The sequence below is a fragment of the Pipra filicauda genome, unplaced genomic scaffold (genome assembly GCF_003945595.2).
Source record: "Pipra filicauda isolate LSUMZ 115617 unplaced genomic scaffold, ASM394559v2 scaffold2_size9829703_pilon, whole genome shotgun sequence".
Taxonomy (NCBI): Eukaryota; Metazoa; Chordata; class Aves; order Passeriformes; family Pipridae; genus Pipra; species Pipra filicauda.
This window is the reverse complement of record NW_024104421.1, coordinates 3,360,491-3,378,773: the sequence shown is the minus strand read 5'-3', so window position 1 is coordinate 3,378,773 and position 18,283 is coordinate 3,360,491. Positions and strand designations below refer to the sequence as shown.

The following is an 18,283-nucleotide window of genomic DNA, read 5'->3' as shown; positions in this document are numbered from 1 at the left end:
GGCATTTTTCCATGGCAGAGAGGTGGAGACCATGTGGCACAGGGTAGGACAGCGGGAAGCCATGTAGAGATGGAGGCAGCAGCAGTGGTGTGGATGGCGTGATAAGGTGGCTGTTTCACTGCGGTATGAGGGAGGCAGGGTGTGAGGAGCATCTGTTACAAGTACCCGCAGTGTGGGATGCCTGCGTTTGCCTTCTGCCGGTGTCTGGGGGAGACAGGGCTGAGGAGCTGCCAGTAGGTCGAGTGGGGAAGGGAGAGGTTGTTTGGACAAGAGGAGCCTTTGAAGCTTTTCTCCTGTCCACCTCCCCTGCCCATAAAGCCATTAGACTCCGGTGCCAGCCCTATCTGCGCTCGTCGCTGGCGGCCCGGCCGAGCCTCGCAGACCCCCCACCCGGGGCGCGGGCCGGGTCCGTGGCGTGAGGCCCCTCGGGAGGCCGTTTTGGGGAGGGGGCACAGCTCATTTCCGAGCCGACTCTGCATTACAAAGGCAGCGGGGCCAGCGCGGCGCTTTGATGTGCCCCGCCGGCTCCCGCACACCTGCGGCCGCGGGGTACCCGGCACCGGCGGGCGCGCCCAAGGCGGGGGCGGCCCGAGGGCTCCGGGAGCTCCTCTCGACGCCCGTCGGGGCGAGAACAGCCCCGGGCGGTGCCGGCGGAGCCCCGGCAGCGCGGCCCCTGCCCCGGGGCCGGGGGCGGGCGGGAGGCAGGGCCGCCGCCGGAGCCCCCGGGAGGCGGCGGCCGGGGGAGGGTCCTGCGGGGTGGGAGGGGGCGGCAGCCGGGCCGTGCTCGCCGCGCCCCCGCCGCACGCAGGCCCCGCTCCAGGGCTTCTCCTCGGCACTTCTCCGCAGGGCGCCCCGTCCCGGCGGCCGGCTCGGCGGGGGCTGCCCCCGCAGCCCACCATGACCGGGCCGAGGCTGGCCCTCGCCGCCGCGCTCCTCTGCAGCTGCACCTCGCCGGTGGCCGACGCCAACTCCTGGTGGTAAGTGAGGGGAGCCGGCGGTGCCTTTGTCCGCCCAGGGCCGGGGTCCGGGGACCGTCCGGGGCGGTGCGGCAGCTCCCTGCCCTGTGCTCTCCGCGGGAACTTCCCTGCCTCCCGGGCTTCTTTCGCAGCAGCTCGCTTCTTTCCAGGTTCCCCCCCCCCCCCCCCCCCACTGTCCCTGCCCAGTTTCTGGAGACGTGGGACGCAGCCCCTCTCCTTCCAGGCATTTCTGGGCTCCTTTTGTACGGGCTCGCTCAAATGCCGTCCGGGCTTTAGGATGTGGGGAATGCGTAGGGAGTGGATGGGTAAGGTTTCCTACCCGCTGCCAAAAGCCCTGGGAGCAGCCGCGGAGCCCCCTTCTCCTGAAGAGCGGAAAATAGCCTGGCTGGAAGGCAGGCATCGCTCGCTGGCGCTCTGTAAAAAAGCTACTCGCTTTCTTCTGCAGAGAAAGTGCTGAGCTTTCTCTCTGCCCCCTCCCCATCCCGGGTGTCCTCTGTGTTTAAACTCGAGTTACAAACGAGCTGTGTTTCTCCCGCTAGAGCCCTGGAAAAGCCTCGCATCTGGCAGAGCCGTGGAGGGAGGCAGCTGACATGAGAAATGCGCCCGGGCTCCGGGCTGGGCTGGGCTGGGCTGGCGGGGAGAGGTGCCGGGCGCTTCGCGGAGGGGGCCTCTCCCTCCAGACTCCCTGGGATGTTTTTCTCATCGTAGGTCTTTGGCCATGAACCCCATCCAGAGACCTGAGATGTACATCATCGGCGCTCAGCCGGTGTGCAGCCAGCTGCCGGGGCTCTCCCCTGGGCAGCGCAAGCTCTGCCAGCTCTACCAGGAGCACATGGTGTTCATCGGGGAAGGGGCCCGCAGCGCCATCAAGGAGTGCCAGTACCAGTTTCGGCAGCGGCGGTGGAACTGCAGCACGGTGGACAACACCTCCGTCTTTGGGAGGGTCATGAAAATAGGTAGGAACACCTGGTAGAACACTAGTACACCTAGTAGTTAGTGCAGGGAGGTGCTGAGTGCAGGCCGGGTGTCCCTCTGCACCTTTCTCCCTTCCTTCAAATACACATGCAGGAGTGATGAGCCCCATTAGTACCAGCTCCTAAAGCTGCCTTTAACGAGCTTTTCCATTCCCTGGTGTGCTGGTGCTGCCTGTGCCTGGGCGGGTGGCACCAGTGCACCTGAGCCACACCAGGAGCCAGCGGGGGGTGAGGGGGACACTTTCTTTTGGGGGAAGCACGGGACGGTCAGGAAGAGCGGGGCGTCTTCTGTTTTGAGGGGTTGTTTAAAGGTAGCGAGAGAAGAAGCTGGAGCCAGGAACAGTGGCCCCGTGTTATCGTTACCAGCATCTTGAGTACCCTGGGACAGGGAATGCAGCCCTGAGAAGTGGGAAATAGGGCTCCCTTGGCGTGGGAGTTCCCCCCCTTCCTTGTACTGCCACTTTCTGTGTAAACCTAAGCGATTTTTATAATTCCTGCCCTGCTGGCCCTAAGAGGCACATTGACAGGCCATTGCTGCACTTGAATTGAGGTGTGACCTAGCTACATTGTCCCAGCTCCTTTTGAAATGCAATCATCTGATGGCAAGAAACTGAGAAATCCGGGCTCGTTTTGATGTGTCCGACAGCCAGGACAATAAGGAAAAGGTGTTAAAACAGACACACACACACACACACACTCACTCCCCACAACCCCTGTCTGAAGAGGTTTTCTTTCCCACCCACAAAGCCAATCATTTACACCGAAGAACCAGCAGTGTTTTTCGGTTGTGAGGTCAAGGAAAACACTTAGCAAGGGATGGAAAAAGACCTTCAGCTCCTGAAGCCCTAGCTGCCCCCAGCATTGCTCTCACTTTTTTGGCTTAACTCTGAAAAAAACTGCATAGGCAGCAAGGCACCAAGAGGTGCATCTTTAATACCTCTGGGGTGTCAAGGCGATAGGGCACCAAGTCCTGTGATCCCTTCCATCTGATCCTGAAATTCTTATACGTTATCTTAGAGAACTCTAGGGATATTTCTGCATTTGTTACTCAAATCTTTCAAAATTCCTAATTCAGCCCATCAGAGCCATTCTAATTCTTCCCTTTCTGCCTAGCCCATACCCTAACAATTCTTCTCTGGGGTACTCCCCTGGGAAATGCCGTTTCCTGACACATACTTCTAGTTCCTGACACACATCCAAGGCATCTGTGCATCCTTGATCTCTCACTTTCTGATAGCGAGGGTGGTGGCCACATGGGGCTGCATGCAATCCCAGATTGTTAAAACTTGTGCTTTGGGGTATGAAAACTGAAATTTCAGCCACCAAAGGGAAAGGACAGAAAATAGACCTCCATCTCTCCTTTCTGGTGTCCCTCCCTCACACATAACTTACCCTGAAGAACGGGGTAAATTTCAGATCCCCAAAGAGATAGTAGTGACTCCACAAGGATGCAAGAATATAGCAATCTCCCCTTCTGGAGCAAACCTCATTCTCTTCTTCAGCATCTTCCTGCAACCCTGGGTTGCTCCAGTGGGAGAGTCCACACCTGGAAAAGTAAGGGTGAACTAAGAGAAAGCAAAGATCAGATCTGAAGGATGAGAAGCTGTCAGGAAAGATCAGAGTGTGTACAGGAAGAAGGGATAGTGGAAGTTGGAAGATTTCTCCTCTTTAAAATGAATTTGATCCTATTTGTTTAGATGGGGAGTAGATTTGGGTTTTGATGGAGGCAGGAGGTGTTGTGGGTATGTGACAGGTATGACCAGAAGTCCTGCTTGATTTATGTGTGCTGCATTTGTTTGTTGAGTCCTGTTGTATGTCTCTTAGGAATCTACTGATGGCAGTGTCTGTGGGCCAGGAGTTGCCCACTGTTTAAAAACTTGTCCTAACAGAGTTTTGAACCCATCTCCTTTAGATTCTCTGGGCACTTAGAGTATGTTCAGATGTTTATACTCCAGCACAAGGCAGCACAGCAATAAGAAAACTGTCACCAAAGGTGGCCTGGGGTATTAGGGGATCCATGATTCATCACTGTTGCCTGTGTCAGTGATAAGCTGCTGTGCTGCCTCAGTTCCACCTCCTGCTTTTGCATTTTTCTACTTTGTAATGAGTCATTGCTTATCATTTCAGCAAATCTATTGTCCACACTGAGGAAGAAGACAAAGCCTTTCAATCTCATGTTGTGTTAGCTATAAAGACATTCTTCCCTGGGTTCATACTGTGTGTCTGTCTCCTGCTTTCAACTTCTGAGCCCCAAATCTGGACCACAGCCCTTTTTCTGTACTCTGTGCCAACGGCACGAGAAAGGTCTGGAGACCAGAATATCTGCAAGAGTGCACAGGCATGCCAGATTGTTGTGGAGAGGGAGGTGAAAGGTGATAAGAAGGACCCAGAAGGTGTGTAATGTGCCAGCAGCCCTCGGCTGCCCACCCACCGATGCAGGCATGGCATATATTACATGATTTCTTGAGCTGCTCTAGATTGTGAGAGGGGAGGAGAATCTGACCTGGCCAAGTCCAAAGCCTGGGAGATCCTCGCGAGAGCGTTCACTCAGAAACCTGGAAGATTAGTTTCCTTTCCCCCTCGCAGAACTTGGCTTGGCTCAGAAACAGGAGACCCAGTCGGTCTGTGTTTAATCATTACACCTTCATTTTCTGTGTTCCACAGAGAGGTGAGGCAGTCCAATGATACCAAGCTTTTGTAGAGGGATCCACAGCACTGAAGTGGGGTGCTTTTCAGCATTACTTCCTCCTACTGCTTGTGTTGTTATGAGAGTTGCTCTTACCTTTTAAATGTGGTTTATTCAATAATTATATCTGATGTACAAATATTATTCTTCTGAAGCTACTTCTTGTTCTGTCAATACAGATTTTAGACTGCACATGTGCGTGTATATATATATATTATGCATTATATACAGACATTCCTTACTGCTACATTTATGAGGGGGAGAGGACAAGAGCACCCCAAAAGGTCATGTTAGAATTTCCTTAGGGGAGGAGAGAACAGATCTCCCTCTGAGTAATCCTAAATGCAAGGCTGGGGTTTCCAGGTTAGTCCAGTCATTTCTGGAGCCAGAGATCTTATCTCTTCAGCCTTTTCAAATGCTAAAAGAAGAAAAAAAAAAGAGTCATAAAACCAGAGAACAAAGAGAAATATTTTTTTCTTTGTTTTTCTTCGAGATTGGCAAACTTTAGGGTAACGCTTTTTTAAAAAATCAGTTGAAGCTAAATCTTTTTCATCAAAAAAGTTAAATTGACACATTTTTACCATCTTTGTGTCAGTCTCCCCACTGGGTTCGTTCTCCCATTTCCTTCTCGAGCAGCTCCAGGGAAGGGAGCCGTGGGGACCGAGCCCTTGCCTGGGTGCTGCCCACGCCACATCCCGCCAGTGCCCCCCAAGAGCCGCCGCAGCCCCAGGTTCCCCGTCCTGCTGCCAGCGGCGGGCGGGCACAGGAGGGCAGCAGAGCTCCGTGGAGCTCCAAGCCGGCGGGCAGAGCCTCCCGGGGCCCGCAGCCCCCGGCATCGGCCCCGGCAGCCCGGGGTGACTCTGATCCAGCGCTCAGGAGAGCTCAGCAGAGGTGTGGAAAAGGGCAGAACAAATCTGGGAACACTCCCAGTCCTGCGAGACGACAGCACAGAGGTGTGGAACTGGAATGAACTGGAATGAGAGGACCAGCAAAAACCCAAATACTTTTCAAAGGCTGGAAGGCACGGCAGGAGAGCAGAGAAAACTTGGGTGTATAAGCCCTCAGTTGTCAGCTACAAATTTGGTTTGTATTAACACAGGCTTTTATCACATCTGATCCTGCCTCCCAGGCCAAGACATGATCTTCCAAACCTACTACCAGAGTCGAGTGAGCACTGTGGTTTGTTCTGCTTTGTGGGCAGCACGGGGAAAAAAACCCATCCTGCTGTGACTTGTTCCAGCCTCTCCCACCACCATCCTCCAGCAGCCTTAAACAACTGGTGCAGATCCAGGGGCTGCATTTTGAGTTGTGCTGCTACGACTGACAGGTGGAGATGGTTAAAACATGGACAGTAAAAGTGCAAATCCAGTCTGTGCTTTCAGAGATCTCAATCCAGCTGTAAGGATGCTAAGCACCTGGAGTTGTGAGGACTTTGTTGCAAGAGCTGTAACAGCATGAGGTCCTTTCCTTGCCTTTGTTTTAATCTCTATAGACAAGAGAGGGCTCTACTTAACAGGATGTGTCTGCAGGGCTCTCTCTATACAGGCACAGAGGGGTAGGGGCAAAACTGCACATTGGGCTGTTATCTTCAAAAAACCATAACGTGCAAAACAAGCTAGATGAGTAAAAGCTTGATTTTTGGTTATTGAAAAACGAACTCCCTTATGGGCCAGCTGAATTACCTTAACTAGGAGTCACTCCTCTCTACCTCTCAGACCAGCGAGGTTTAGGGGAGCATAGTTCCCTCCTTGTGACCTTCTAGTAAGGCCCTCCCTTCTATATTACGCGTCCTGTAGTATTTTATCAGCCTTGTGCTGCACTCCAGAGCAGAAACCGTAGTGTTGGACTCTCATTTGGGGTGGGGGAATCACAAGTTGTTCTGCAAGGTGGATGCCATTCACAGCCCTGCCTTTGTCTTGGGTCATTACCGCTAAATTGGTGATAAGCTGCTATTAGTTACAGATTGTCCGCAGGTGCAAATTGGAACAAGAGCATACCAAAAGCATCAGCTCAGCCCTGCTGACGGTGCTGGCACTGAGAGCCTCCTGGGCTGGTGACAAACTAAGTATTCTTGGAAGATCTGCCCTCTGAAGTCATTCAAATTTGCATGAGAGGATCTTGCTGGGGTTTGGTGTAAGTAGCTCTTCACAATTAGATTGCTTATTCAAATGAAGCTTTGGCAGTTGTTCTCTTTATCACTGAAAGTTTGGTGATGAACACAATGACTCTGAAGGTGTCGGTTTAGCTTGTTAGACCGTGTGGTGAGAGTGCAGGTGTGGATTGCCTCCTTCTCCTCCTTATTCCCTCTCTACTCCCCCTCTTCAGACCCACAGCGCTCCTGGTGCTTGGCCTCATGCAGTGTTCTGGCTGTGATGGTGCCCCGGTCACATTGGGGCTGAATCACTGCCAGGAATACATAGCTGGAGACCCGATCCAGCTGCTTGGCTCAGATGCTGTGTAGGGCATACATGCCAAGCAGGGCACTCTCTAGTAAACCTCCTAATGGAAAGTCTTTTCATTTATTATTGTCTACATGGGAAAGTTTTACTTGTTCCAGCACTGCGGTTCTGTAGGCACTGGGAGAGCCTCTGGCTCGATGCTGTAGTGTAAAAAGGAGTTTCCTTCAGTTTGTCTCCAAACAATTTTCAGCTGACCTTATGTAAACCAAAATAAGGTCGATGAACTGAGGAGCCCGTGAAGACTGCTTGTCCCAGTTAAATGAAAACCTTTCCAGGTGATAACTGGCTTATCCAGAATGTTTCTTTTGCACAGGCCCAACCTTGTTACTTGTTCTCACTGATTATTGGCAAATGCAGTGGCTAAGGCAGCAGCTGTATTTTCAGCAAGTGAATAACCCTCTTGCTGTTTGAGAGTTTCTTTCAAGTTAAAATGAGAGGATAGATGAAGGGGAAAGAGGCTGAGCAGTTCTTGCCTATAGTGTTGCTATTTCTTTTGGCGAAGGCCTGCAGTTCCCAGGGCTCTTAAATGTTCAAACATAGGTGTAATAAAAATAATAACCCTGGAGGAGCAGCACCTACAAACGATGAAGAACATGGTTTTCTAAAGAACATTGCTCCAGGAATCTCAGACCCTTCCCTGGTGCATGTCAGATAATCAGATTTGGGTTTGATCCTGGTTACGCAGAAACTGCCAGCTCTGGACAGTCAATTGACTGGAGCTGTTACAAGTGAAATGAAAACAAAACTGGGATGCAGGCATGTGTTAGGGCAGTCCCTCTCTTCCAGAACAGGATGGTGCCCTTGCTCTTGAGCATCGTATTCTTGTGAATTTTGTGCGCCTTATCGGAGCACCCCATATCTCACTGCCCAGGCCCTGCTCCTCACTGTGTGCTGCATGTTCAGTGAGGTCTGTCTGCCTGTGGTTAATTTGTCTGTCTCACCTCTCTGGCAGGGAGCAGAGAGACCGCCTTCACCTACGCTGTCAGTGCCGCCGGGGTGGTGAACGCCATCAGCCGGGCCTGCCGTGAGGGAGAGCTCTCCAGCTGTGGCTGCAGCCGCACGGCCCGGCCCAAGGACTTGCCCCGGGACTGGCTGTGGGGCGGCTGCGGCGATAACGTGGAGTACGGATATCGTTTCGCCAAGGAATTCGTGGATGCCAAGGAGAGGGAGAAGAACTACGTGAGAGGTTCAGAGGAGCAGGCCCGCATGCTGATGAACTTGCAGAACAACGAGGCCGGTCGCAGGGTAAGACGGATGCTGACCCTTTCTTTTTTCTCGGAGGCAGAGTCAGAAGGCTGGAGGTAGCTGGATACCAAATTAGTTGGAGGTGTGATGAGGGATAGTCCAGTGATGCCCCCGTAAGAGTGTATGCTCACGTTTTCTGCATTTTTCAGAATATTACAGACAATATTGACAATGATATATTCCAGTTTTAATGTCAGGCTTCCACTGCCAGCTAAAGCCAGTGAATTTTGGGGTCTGTTGAGACACCGTATGGCACACGTGCAGACATGTAAGCCCTTTCCAAATAAACTAGGTGCTGTTATGGCCCATTTTTAAAGTTAATGTCTCAGAAATGAGCTTCCCAGAGCTCTGGAAGTGACAGGCTGATGAAAAGAATAATATTTTGGCATCTGGAGTTCTCTTCTCCTACCATCATTTAGATTTTTGGGAACATAAGGCCAGAAGCAAACATCGAATCAGGCTACCTGGCTATTTCTGGAACTTAGGCCTGGCTCAGTTGCCTTGCTATTGGGCAAAATAAATAATTTGCATCTAGGTGACAAATATTTCCTGAGAAGATTCACAGTTGTGATCTGGAGACCCCTAGGGATGGAGAATCCATCACTTCACTTTGTAGTATGGTACCATCATTAATCACCCTGTTTCAATGCTGTACCTCATTATCATTTGAATTTATCTGGCACCAGCTTCTAATCAGTTCTTTTTCTGACTTTTACAGCTAAATCCAAAAGCCTCTTAGTAATCAGAATTTCCTCTGCATGCAAGTATTTATCTACTGTAATTTATTCACCATTCTTTCTTGACAAACTAGATAGAGCACTGAAAACTCTCTCACTTTCAGAGGTTCTCATCAGCCATCAAATCATTTCCCTGTCAATTTAGTGTACCCTTTCCAGTTTTCCCATACCCTTTTTGTATGCATTCAGTGTATGCACTTTTGCTTTTTTATCACAATTGCTTTGTCTGTGATTAATAGCCCAGAAGGTGTAGCATCCTTCATATGTGGTACAACCATGTAATCCCTCCTCTTTCCAAAAGTAGAACAGGAATATTTACTTCAACGGTTGTGCATTTTCCCCAGGGTGTTTTAAGATTTTATCATTCTTCTGTAGAAGTAAGCTTTTCTAAGGTTAATTTTATTTCTACTGCACGTTAAAAAATCCTATTAAGCGTACTTAGTCTTGCTCTTTTGCACATTCTTAACTAATAGCCTTAGTTTCCTTATCAATTTTCTGCCCTTTCTTGTTTCTAATTATTAGTGAATTATCTTTCCCTTTCGCATGGATGTTTGTCTTTTCTGCATGTAATTTCAACTTCATTTTGCCACCAAAGATGATGTGCTCTGTTTTTTTGATTGTGAAATCAGTGTGTCAGGTTGAAGCATTGTGAGTATTCCACGGTTCTTTTGAAAAATCAAATTGTGGTAAATTTGCAGTAGGTAAAAAAACAGACTTGAAAGCTGTAGAACTCAGTAGGTTTTGCTTTGGGATTGTTTTTTTTTTTTGGCTTGGAAGGGCAGAGGGTCTGCATTTGCTTAGAAATGGAGGGTGTAGTGGAGTAGTAGCCTGAACATGACATTCTTTTCTGCATTACTTGCTTTGCACATCTTAGATGTCTGGAGTCATGAACTTGGATTACTACAAAAAAATACTCTACCTAAAATAGGGAGTGAGTATGTTATGAGACTTTAGCAGCCAGCCCTATTGCCTTGAGGGATCCAGGGACAGAATATGGCCAATAATCTGAGGTGCCAATTGAACTGCAGTAACATTTGTATTAGAAGATCAAGTCAGAAGATGCTTGCTCCATGCCACGGGCAAAATACTGCCTGTCATGTTATTCTTGTTATATAGGCAAGATTCTTGCTGAGCTGTGATTTCAGGTGATGCTACAGAGGAAAAAAAGCTTTGTCCTGCTTTAGGGACAGAGTTAAAGGCAGTTATTTCCTGCCTTTACTACAGTGCAGAAAGTTTTTTAAATTGTGCTACAGTACCTCGCTTCTTTGGACTCTGTAGACAAGCTCTCAAGGCCATTTCTGTGTCTCCAGTTAACCCAGGACCTGGACAAAAGCTTTCCAAAGGGGCCAGCGAAAGACAGTGTTATTTCAGGGTTGAGTTTTGTAGACTCTGTAGAACAGATGGCTGTAGAAAATAACCTTAGATTAAATGAACACAAGTCATTTTAGATTAAATTAAATGGTAGTATGAACCAGTGTGTAATTAAGCTTGTGGATTTCAAAAAAACTCTGATAAACTAAGGGAGCCGGTTAATAAGCTGAGCCGAGGAACTCAATGTGGAAGAGGTCTGGAACTTTTTCAAGTCAAAGATGCTAAAGCCATTACAGTTCTGCATGCCAAGCAAGAGGAAAAAGCTTATAGGAAGAATATCCAGACCTCACTGAATGAATAACTGAGAAGCTGTTAGGAATAGACCAAGAGCCTACTAAGAATGGGGGAAGAAAAAAACAACTGATAGCAAATAAATAATGAAAAGCTCTGTCTTAGAGGTCAAGAAGTGTAAAGATGAAGTGAGAATAGTAAAAATCCCGCTGAGTCGGACCTTGCAAAGGTTAGTAAAATAAACAGCAAAATTTTTTTAAACTTTGCAGACTGGGGGAGATTGGAAGAAAGGAGACATAGTCAATGAGGATGGGGCTGAGTCTAAAGGCAGAGAAGTTTTGGTCCCAAAAGTAAGTGAGCGCTTTACCTGGGGCTTCCAAGTTGGAGCGCGGGACATTGCTCATGGAGAGGGATGCTGCGTGTCTGCTGCACAGTGGAGATGTCTCTTTCTGTCCTCAACACTTCTGCTTAGCAGGAATAAGTACTTGAAGTGTAGATTTTTAAATACCTCTGGGACTGTATTTTTTGGGGGAAGCCAGGCAGGGCAGGGTGCCACAGGGGCAGGCAAGGTCTACCAGAGTAGGCTGATGGTGCTGGCACCCTGTGGGAGTGAGGAAGGCACAAGGAGGCAGCTATAAAGTTCAGACAGGTAGAGGAAGAGGAGTTGAGCAGCCAAGTACTGAAGTTTGAGCCATTGGACTTGACATAGGTGGGATGGTGCAGGGGGCTGCTAAGGAAGCAGAGTTTGGGATCGGGCCAGATGACTCAGATGAGAGTCAAGTGGCTGCAAAGGATTGGAAGAGGGAAGGGCTCTGGAGAAATTGTGGCTGGGGCTTTGGGGTGGATTTGAGTGGATGAGTATTTGGGGGTAGTGAGGAATGGAGATACTGGGATTGGGAAAGGAGATGAATATGAAAGGATGGAGATCTCAGAGCCATCTCAGGTCTCATCTCCAGATCCTTTCATAGGAGGCTCTGAGGTCACATCGCTGCGTGTTCCAGGGTTTTCTGGTCAGGCTGGTATTTGGCCAGTACAGGACAGCCTTTCCTCTTGGCTCTTAAAAGCATATTAGCATGGGAGCAAAGGAGAAAGGCTGGAGATGGAAATTTTTGCCACTAAGGCAGATGCAAAACTCAGGTAGCATAAACCGCTCAAGTCTCAGGGAGTGCTCACCTTCTTTCCTGGCACTCTGAAAGAGATGGCACCTGTGATCTTGGCTTCATTTACAAGTGGACCTGGGAGAAAGGATATCTCAGAGAAACAGGCAAAATGGGAAATAATTTGAGAACATTTTTTGCAAAGATTGATCACACAGTCATTTAGAATATGACCGATCTCCTAAAAAGCAGACTGGGTCCAATAGGTCTCATTTATCTGAAACATTTAAGGTATTTCCCACATGGAAAATTCTTTGTTAAATTGGGAAATATAAGGAAAAATGCAGCAGCTATGAGATGGACAAGAAACTGGTTCAAGGAAAGATATCAGTGAATTGTGAGAGGATGTATCTTGATCTTAACAGAGCTTGTTTAGCAGAGCTCATCAAGGACTTGCCTGAATATTTTTGTTTCTCAGCCTCAACACAAGCATTAGGCTGATGAAATTTGATGATGATGCAAAGGTGGCAGAGGAGAATCTGAATTTTGTAGCAGCTAATGACATCCAATAAAACAACATTAAGACCATCATTTGAGGCCTTGTAGGAAATTTGGTTTTAGTCATTAGGAAATGGGTCTGCAGTCAGCTACAGATGTAATGTGGCTCAGAAGGTGGTAAATATCCTATAACATACTAGGGAAAGCCTATTTATAAAACATGAGGGAATACTAATGCCATTGTATTAAGCTCTTGTGAGGCTCCACAATATTGTATGTTCTCATATTCCCAAGTAAAATGACCTCAGACTAGAAAAGGCTTGTTATGGCTGACCTAAGGGATAGGAATCTTTTCTTAAGAAAGTGGGCTAGACCAGCTTGCCATATTTAGCCTACTAAAGTGAAAGTTAAGAGAGGATGTGACTGATGTCTGTGTTCATGGGAGAAATAATATGGGAGGAAAAGTACTCTTTAAGCAAAAGGACAATTTGGCACAATAGCAAATGAGCATAAAGTGAATACATTTAGACTGGAAATCAGAAAAAGATATTTTATCATTGCAATAGTGATCAGAATAATGGTGGCTGAAAACCTAATTGCTTTTAAAAGGGCACTGTATGCATTTAGGGAAAATATTATTTGAAGCAGTGCCTACAATAGCAAGAGATCATACTTAATAACCAAGGAGATCCTGTCTAGTCCTGCATTCCTAAACTTCTCAGATTCTGATTTTGGAAGTAGGAAGGTGCGTTTGTAAGTCCATACTCCTAAAAGTTGATGCTGAAGGAAAGGAGTACTGGAGACCCAGCAGTGAACACTGTGGAGTGACCACCAAGGTGCCATCCCACTACAGCCTTGCCCCGCTTTCCCAGCCAGTGTTTCAGCTGATACCTTCTGATTTATAGGCAGATTTTTGGCATGTCCCTTCACTCAGTTTCCTGTGAGTGAGAAAGTTCTCCTTGAACCCTGAGCAGCTCTGGTGGCAGGAGAGAAGATTGTCCCTTCTCTTCATGGTTCTCAAGAAGAGCTGGGGAGGATGGGAGGGGATCAGAGGCCTTTTATCTTTCAGGCAGTCCTGACCCCATCACCCCTTCAGTCCACATTGGAGTCCTTGTGGTGGCTTCTGGCTTTATTGCTCTTGTTTGTTTGTCTTTGGCTGTTATCTCAATATGTCCTTTCCTTCCATCTGTCTTTTTCTTCCAATTGGTCTCCATTACCCTCTCTTATTTCCCCCATTCCTTATCTGTCACTGTGTCTGGCAGACTGGGATGGTCAGTCCTTCCATGCTGTTTACCCAGTCAGCATATGGCAAGCCTCAGTCATCAGTCACTCGAGCCAGTGCCATAAGAGCCTGGAAGGGGGTCTGGCTAATTGACCACAGAGGAATTACCCATTAATCCTCTTCCTGTTCCCATTCTTGCAAGAAAAGAATTGGAAGAGAACTTGGGCTTATGGGAAGGGGCTCTAAGCCTTTCCATTAGAGGCATTTTCTACCTGTTTAAGTGGCATGGCCATCGATCAGTTCCTGCCCTCAGAACTGCATGTGGGGTCTGTTATTCTTTACCTTGACCTGAGCATGGTCAGAGAGGAATTCTCCAATTTCCTCTGCTTTCTCCCCATCCGAGCAGCAAAGGGGGAGAGTGTAGAGTCATTTAGCAGTTGAAGCTTTGGTTACCTCCACGGGACGTTGGTGGTGGGAGCTGTGGGGGCTGAGTGGCGCCATCCTTACCTGTGATAACTGGTAGCATTCTGTTCCCCAGCACAGCTACTACCCACATGGGCCAGATGTTTTGAGCATCAATTGCTTAAAGCCAAGACGGAGTGAACTCAGTCCCATGACATTAACTGAGAGGGATTGAGTTGCAGTGTTTTTCTAAAGGAACAAAGCCTAGGATTAGGAAGAATCATAATACTTTATAAAAACACTTGCAAGGGCAAGGGAGGCACAGGTGGCCTGGGATTTGACAGAACCATAACCAAAAAGTGCTAACACAAGCTTATAACAAGCAGGCTGGGAATGCAGTGAGGATATAGTAAGTGTCTGGTGCACGGGAAATTCAGCTGTAGCTCTGTCTGGTTACAGTACAACAGGAATCCTTAAGTGACGGTGTGGTTGGTCCTCTGCAGTTGTAGTTTGATCCCAGAGAAGCGCTTAACTCCCAGCTTGTTACAGCTGTTACATTGCGCTGTAAGGTTGTGCCGTGAGGGATTGCCTCAGTAAATTGAGCTCTGAGGAGGGCAACTAAAGGTTTTCTGTTTTAGGGACTCACTCCATTGACTTTCTCAGGAGCTGTACTGGCCTCCATGTGATTTAGCCATTAAGCCAAATTGAATCTTCACTAGCTGTCAAAAGCACTAGACCTTAGTTAGGCCAGGAGCAACCAGTTGTTGTAGGAGAACTCTGACCTCTTGCTGCTGGTCCAGAACGTAGTCACAGGCAGATGGTTTTGCTTGCACTATGCTCAATTGCCTTAACCGCCTAGTCCTTGGCATGTGAAAGCAGAGAGCTGTGAAGCTTTCTTCTGTCAGTGAGTGAGGCAGAAAAGAAACCTCTGTGTTTGGCTGCTTTTTTTTTCAGCAGAAAACCTGGCTAGGGGACACGTTGCCATCTCCTTCTGAGCACCCTATTTTTTTCCCCGTGTTCCTTGATCTCCCCCACCAAAAACAGCTGGTGGCAATTTTGCAGCTGATGCCAAACACCTTTGGTTGGTGTGTGGGATCTGGCAAAGGCACTGGAGGATGCTGGATGGTCTTGGGAGAGCAGATGTGACCCTGCTGGTGAGAGGATGAGGAGCAAGGGCTGGGGGGGTCAGCCCCTATAAAACGGAGCAGCTCTGATGGTGTGGGGATGCTGGCTCTTTGCTTTGCAAGCTCTGTCAGTGCCTGAGAGCTGACAGGATCTCACCTAGCATGCAGTTTTGTACCTGTCTCTGGAATTGATCTAAAGAACAAACACAACTTGCATTTCAGTTTATTTTCCATGGTTTTCAGCTTTGTTACTGTAGAATGTTTTTCAGTATTTCACTCTCCTCCCAGCTAGTGTGAGGAGGAGGAGAGTAACCACCGTCTGTCTCTCTTTACATGTTGTACTTGCTCTGCTGAGGGTTTAATGCTCACTGCCCTGAATTTTCAAGACTCTTTGCTAACTTTGATGCCGGGTTTTCAGGGGTATGATGCATCTACAGCCCCTGCAGGCTCCTGAAAACATAGCTGAAACCGTCTGGGAAAAGACAGCACGGAAAGCTTGCATTTGCTGTTAAAATCTAGGCTTTTCTGCCTGGCGACAGCCCTGCTGGTGGAGGGAGACGTGTGGGCACAAGATGGCACAGGTCCGCAGCGAGGGCTCCCAGCTCAGCCCTGCTGCTTCAGGAGGGCGCCTGGTTTACACCTCCAGCAGAGCTAAACTGCTCCATTCCAGGGTGGATGTGCCCATCTTTGGCACCACCACCCCTGCCTGCTCCTCTCTGGACGCTGCTCCTGGACGAGCTCCTCTCAGCAGGCATGAAGGGAAAGGGTGTGGGTCTGCGGATTTGTTTCCAAAGGATGCAGATGTATCCCTACAAGTGATAGCCTTGGTTCCTGGGGCGTATGGTAGGAAATGGGCTGGTTCCCAGGTGTTCCCTTTCCGCAGCACTGAAGGGAAAAACATGCCACACTGCTGTGGTCTGTGAGATGCGGATTTTCCAGAGTCCACCCTAAGAGCACTCATCCTTTTTTTTTTTTCCTTCTCATGACCCTGCTGTCAAGCCAGCAGTCTGCCAGAGGGAAAGCAGGTGGGGCGAGGAAGCCGTGTTTGCAGGCAATGTGACCAGAAATAGAAATGTTTAGGGAACAGGAACACAGCAGTCGCAACAGGGAGATGAGAAGACCTTTGTCTCTTCTGAAGGGCAAAACAACAGAAATTGCGGGGTAATCAAAGCAGTTCTGAAAGCGCGATGAATTCATTGTACTTAAGCCAGCTGCCAGTGCAGCAGGAATAAACTAAACGCAGCTCTGCCTGATTGCATTTCTTTTCCCACAGGCCGTGTACAAGCTGGCAGACGTGGCCTGCAAGTGCCACGGTGTGTCGGGCTCCTGCAGCCTCAAGACCTGCTGGCTGCAGCTGGCTGACTTCCGCAAGGTGGGCGACCTGCTGAAGGAGAAGTACGACAGCGCCGCTGCCATGAGGATCAGCCGCAAGGGGAAGCTGGAGCTGGTGAACAACCGGTTCAACGTGCCGACACAAGAGGACCTGGTCTACGTTGACCCCAGCCCGGACTATTGCCTGCGCAACGAGACCACCGGCTCTCTGGGCACCCAGGGCCGGCTGTGCAACAAGACCTCAGAGGGCATGGATGGGTGTGAGCTGATGTGCTGCGGACGGGGCTATGACCAGTTCAAGAGCGTCCAGGTGGAGCGTTGCCACTGCAAGTTCCATTGGTGCTGTTATGTCAAGTGTAAAAAGTGCACAGAGATCGTTGACCAGTATGTCTGTAAATGAAAGGAGCCACCAAAGCAACAAATCTATATTATATAAATCTATATAAATATATTTTATATTTGTATAAATAAACAGATGATGATAATAATTAAAGAAGCTTATTTAAGAGACATTTTGGTTTTGAAATCTCCCCCATCAGGCCAGCTGGTTTGACATTCCGCCAGTTCTGCTGGGGAGTTTGTCTTTGGGTGCATCTCCCCTAGGATTGTTTCAATCAGGGTGAAGAGGCTGAGGAGGTGCTGGCAAAGCACACAAGCACACACTATTTCATTACAGAAAGAAAGCCAGGAAGAAGAAGAAGAAGAGTGGGTTCTTCCTGCTCTCTCATCAGTAAATCTCAGCATTTTGCATAGTTACTGCACATCGGAAATTACAGCCAAACGTGGGTGAGTCCTAGTTATTTGAGTTTCAAACCCTGCACTGGGGAATTTGGAACCAATTCTTGGTCTGTCTAAAGGGCTTTGTCACACTAGAAGGAAGGTTAGCCAAGGCTCCCTTACCCCAGTATGGCTTAAAATCCGCAGTCCTGTAAACCATTCCTGGATGCTCCCCAGACCACAACGGGGTGGAGGAAGGTTTACCACCATCTGTTGGGAAGAAGGAAGGTGCAGCCTGTGGCTAACCAGCGCACAGCCTGGGAGTCCCCATGGAGCCAGCACCTCTTCTGTACCACCTGGGCCAAGGGAAATCTGTCCAGCTCAGACTACGTGGCTCTGTGTGTGAGGGAAATTTTTTTTCTTTTCCTTTCAATCTTGTGCTGAAACTGAATTTGTCAATACAGAAGAAAAGCTGCCAGTGCCCGGGGATATTTGCAAAGTATATTTTGTCAGTAGAAAGAAGCATTGTGCACAAACACGTGCACATGACTGCATAAGCACTCCTCGTACCACTGCCGGTTTTTCCTCTTTGAAGTGGATGCAGGTGGTCACCTTGTTCAGCTCTATTAAATCCTCCTCACCGCCATGCCAGTCGTATAGTTTCTCTTTAACATTAAACACCCCTCAGTGACATTTCTTTCCCTCTCTTGCTTGTGTATATGTGTGTTTTTGTTTTATTCTTTTGGTGACATGCCTTTTATTTTGCTGCTCTGTATTTCAGAGTCCAGGGGCCATGCTCTTCGCTGGCATAAGCTCACCACAGATAATGTTTGCTCCCAGAATGTGGGTGTCTTTTCTGTGGGTTTTTTTCTGTGTTTTTTTCCCTTGGTAATAAAAGACTATAATAAAATTGTACTGGGGCAGAAGGCATTACCAAAGTCTGCTAATCAGTCTTACCACATTGGGATTTCAGTAGAATCCAATTCATAAAGTAGGGAACAAATGCTGTTTCTAGCACATTTCCTGTGCCTCTCAGCATCTGCAGAGTTCATTTGCAGTCAGAACAATCAAGAGGAGCCAGTTCCCAAAATTTAAGGGGTTGCTAATATACATCCCCTTTGTTACTGACATTCCAAGGGTGTTGTTTTTTTTCCCTATAAATTTTAAAATGCGCAAAATATGCCAATAAGCAAAGAGCCAGTTGTGAAGAT

General features: G+C 48.5%; 1 protein-coding gene across 1 annotated transcript; it reads left to right on the top strand.

Annotated features, from left to right (window-relative positions):
• The first annotated feature begins 849 nt into the window (after positions 1 to 849).
• On the top strand, positions 850 to 17,765 carry WNT5B (Wnt family member 5B). Its single transcript, XM_027726611.2, has 4 exons — positions 850 to 977; positions 1,686 to 1,933; positions 8,049 to 8,341; positions 16,297 to 17,765. The coding sequence occupies exons 1-4, from the start codon at positions 898 to 900 to the stop codon at positions 16,753 to 16,755; spliced, it is 1,080 nt and encodes a 359-aa protein (XP_027582412.1). The 5' UTR covers positions 850 to 897; the 3' UTR covers positions 16,756 to 17,765.
• The last annotated feature ends 518 nt before the right edge of the window (positions 17,766 to 18,283 follow it).

Bases quoted from the DNA above. Each gene is read 5' to 3' on its own strand.
- WNT5B (XM_027726611.2), top strand. From the start codon at position 898: ATGACCGGGCCGAGGCTGGCCCTCGCCGCCGCGCTCCTCTGCAGCTGC. The intron at 978-1,685 runs GTAAGTGAGGGG...TTCTCATCGTAG, and splicing joins GCCGACGCCAACTCCTGGTG to GTCTTTGGCCATGAACCCCA. The intron at 1,934-8,048 runs GTAGGAACACCT...CCTCTCTGGCAG, and splicing joins TGGGAGGGTCATGAAAATAG to GGAGCAGAGAGACCGCCTTC.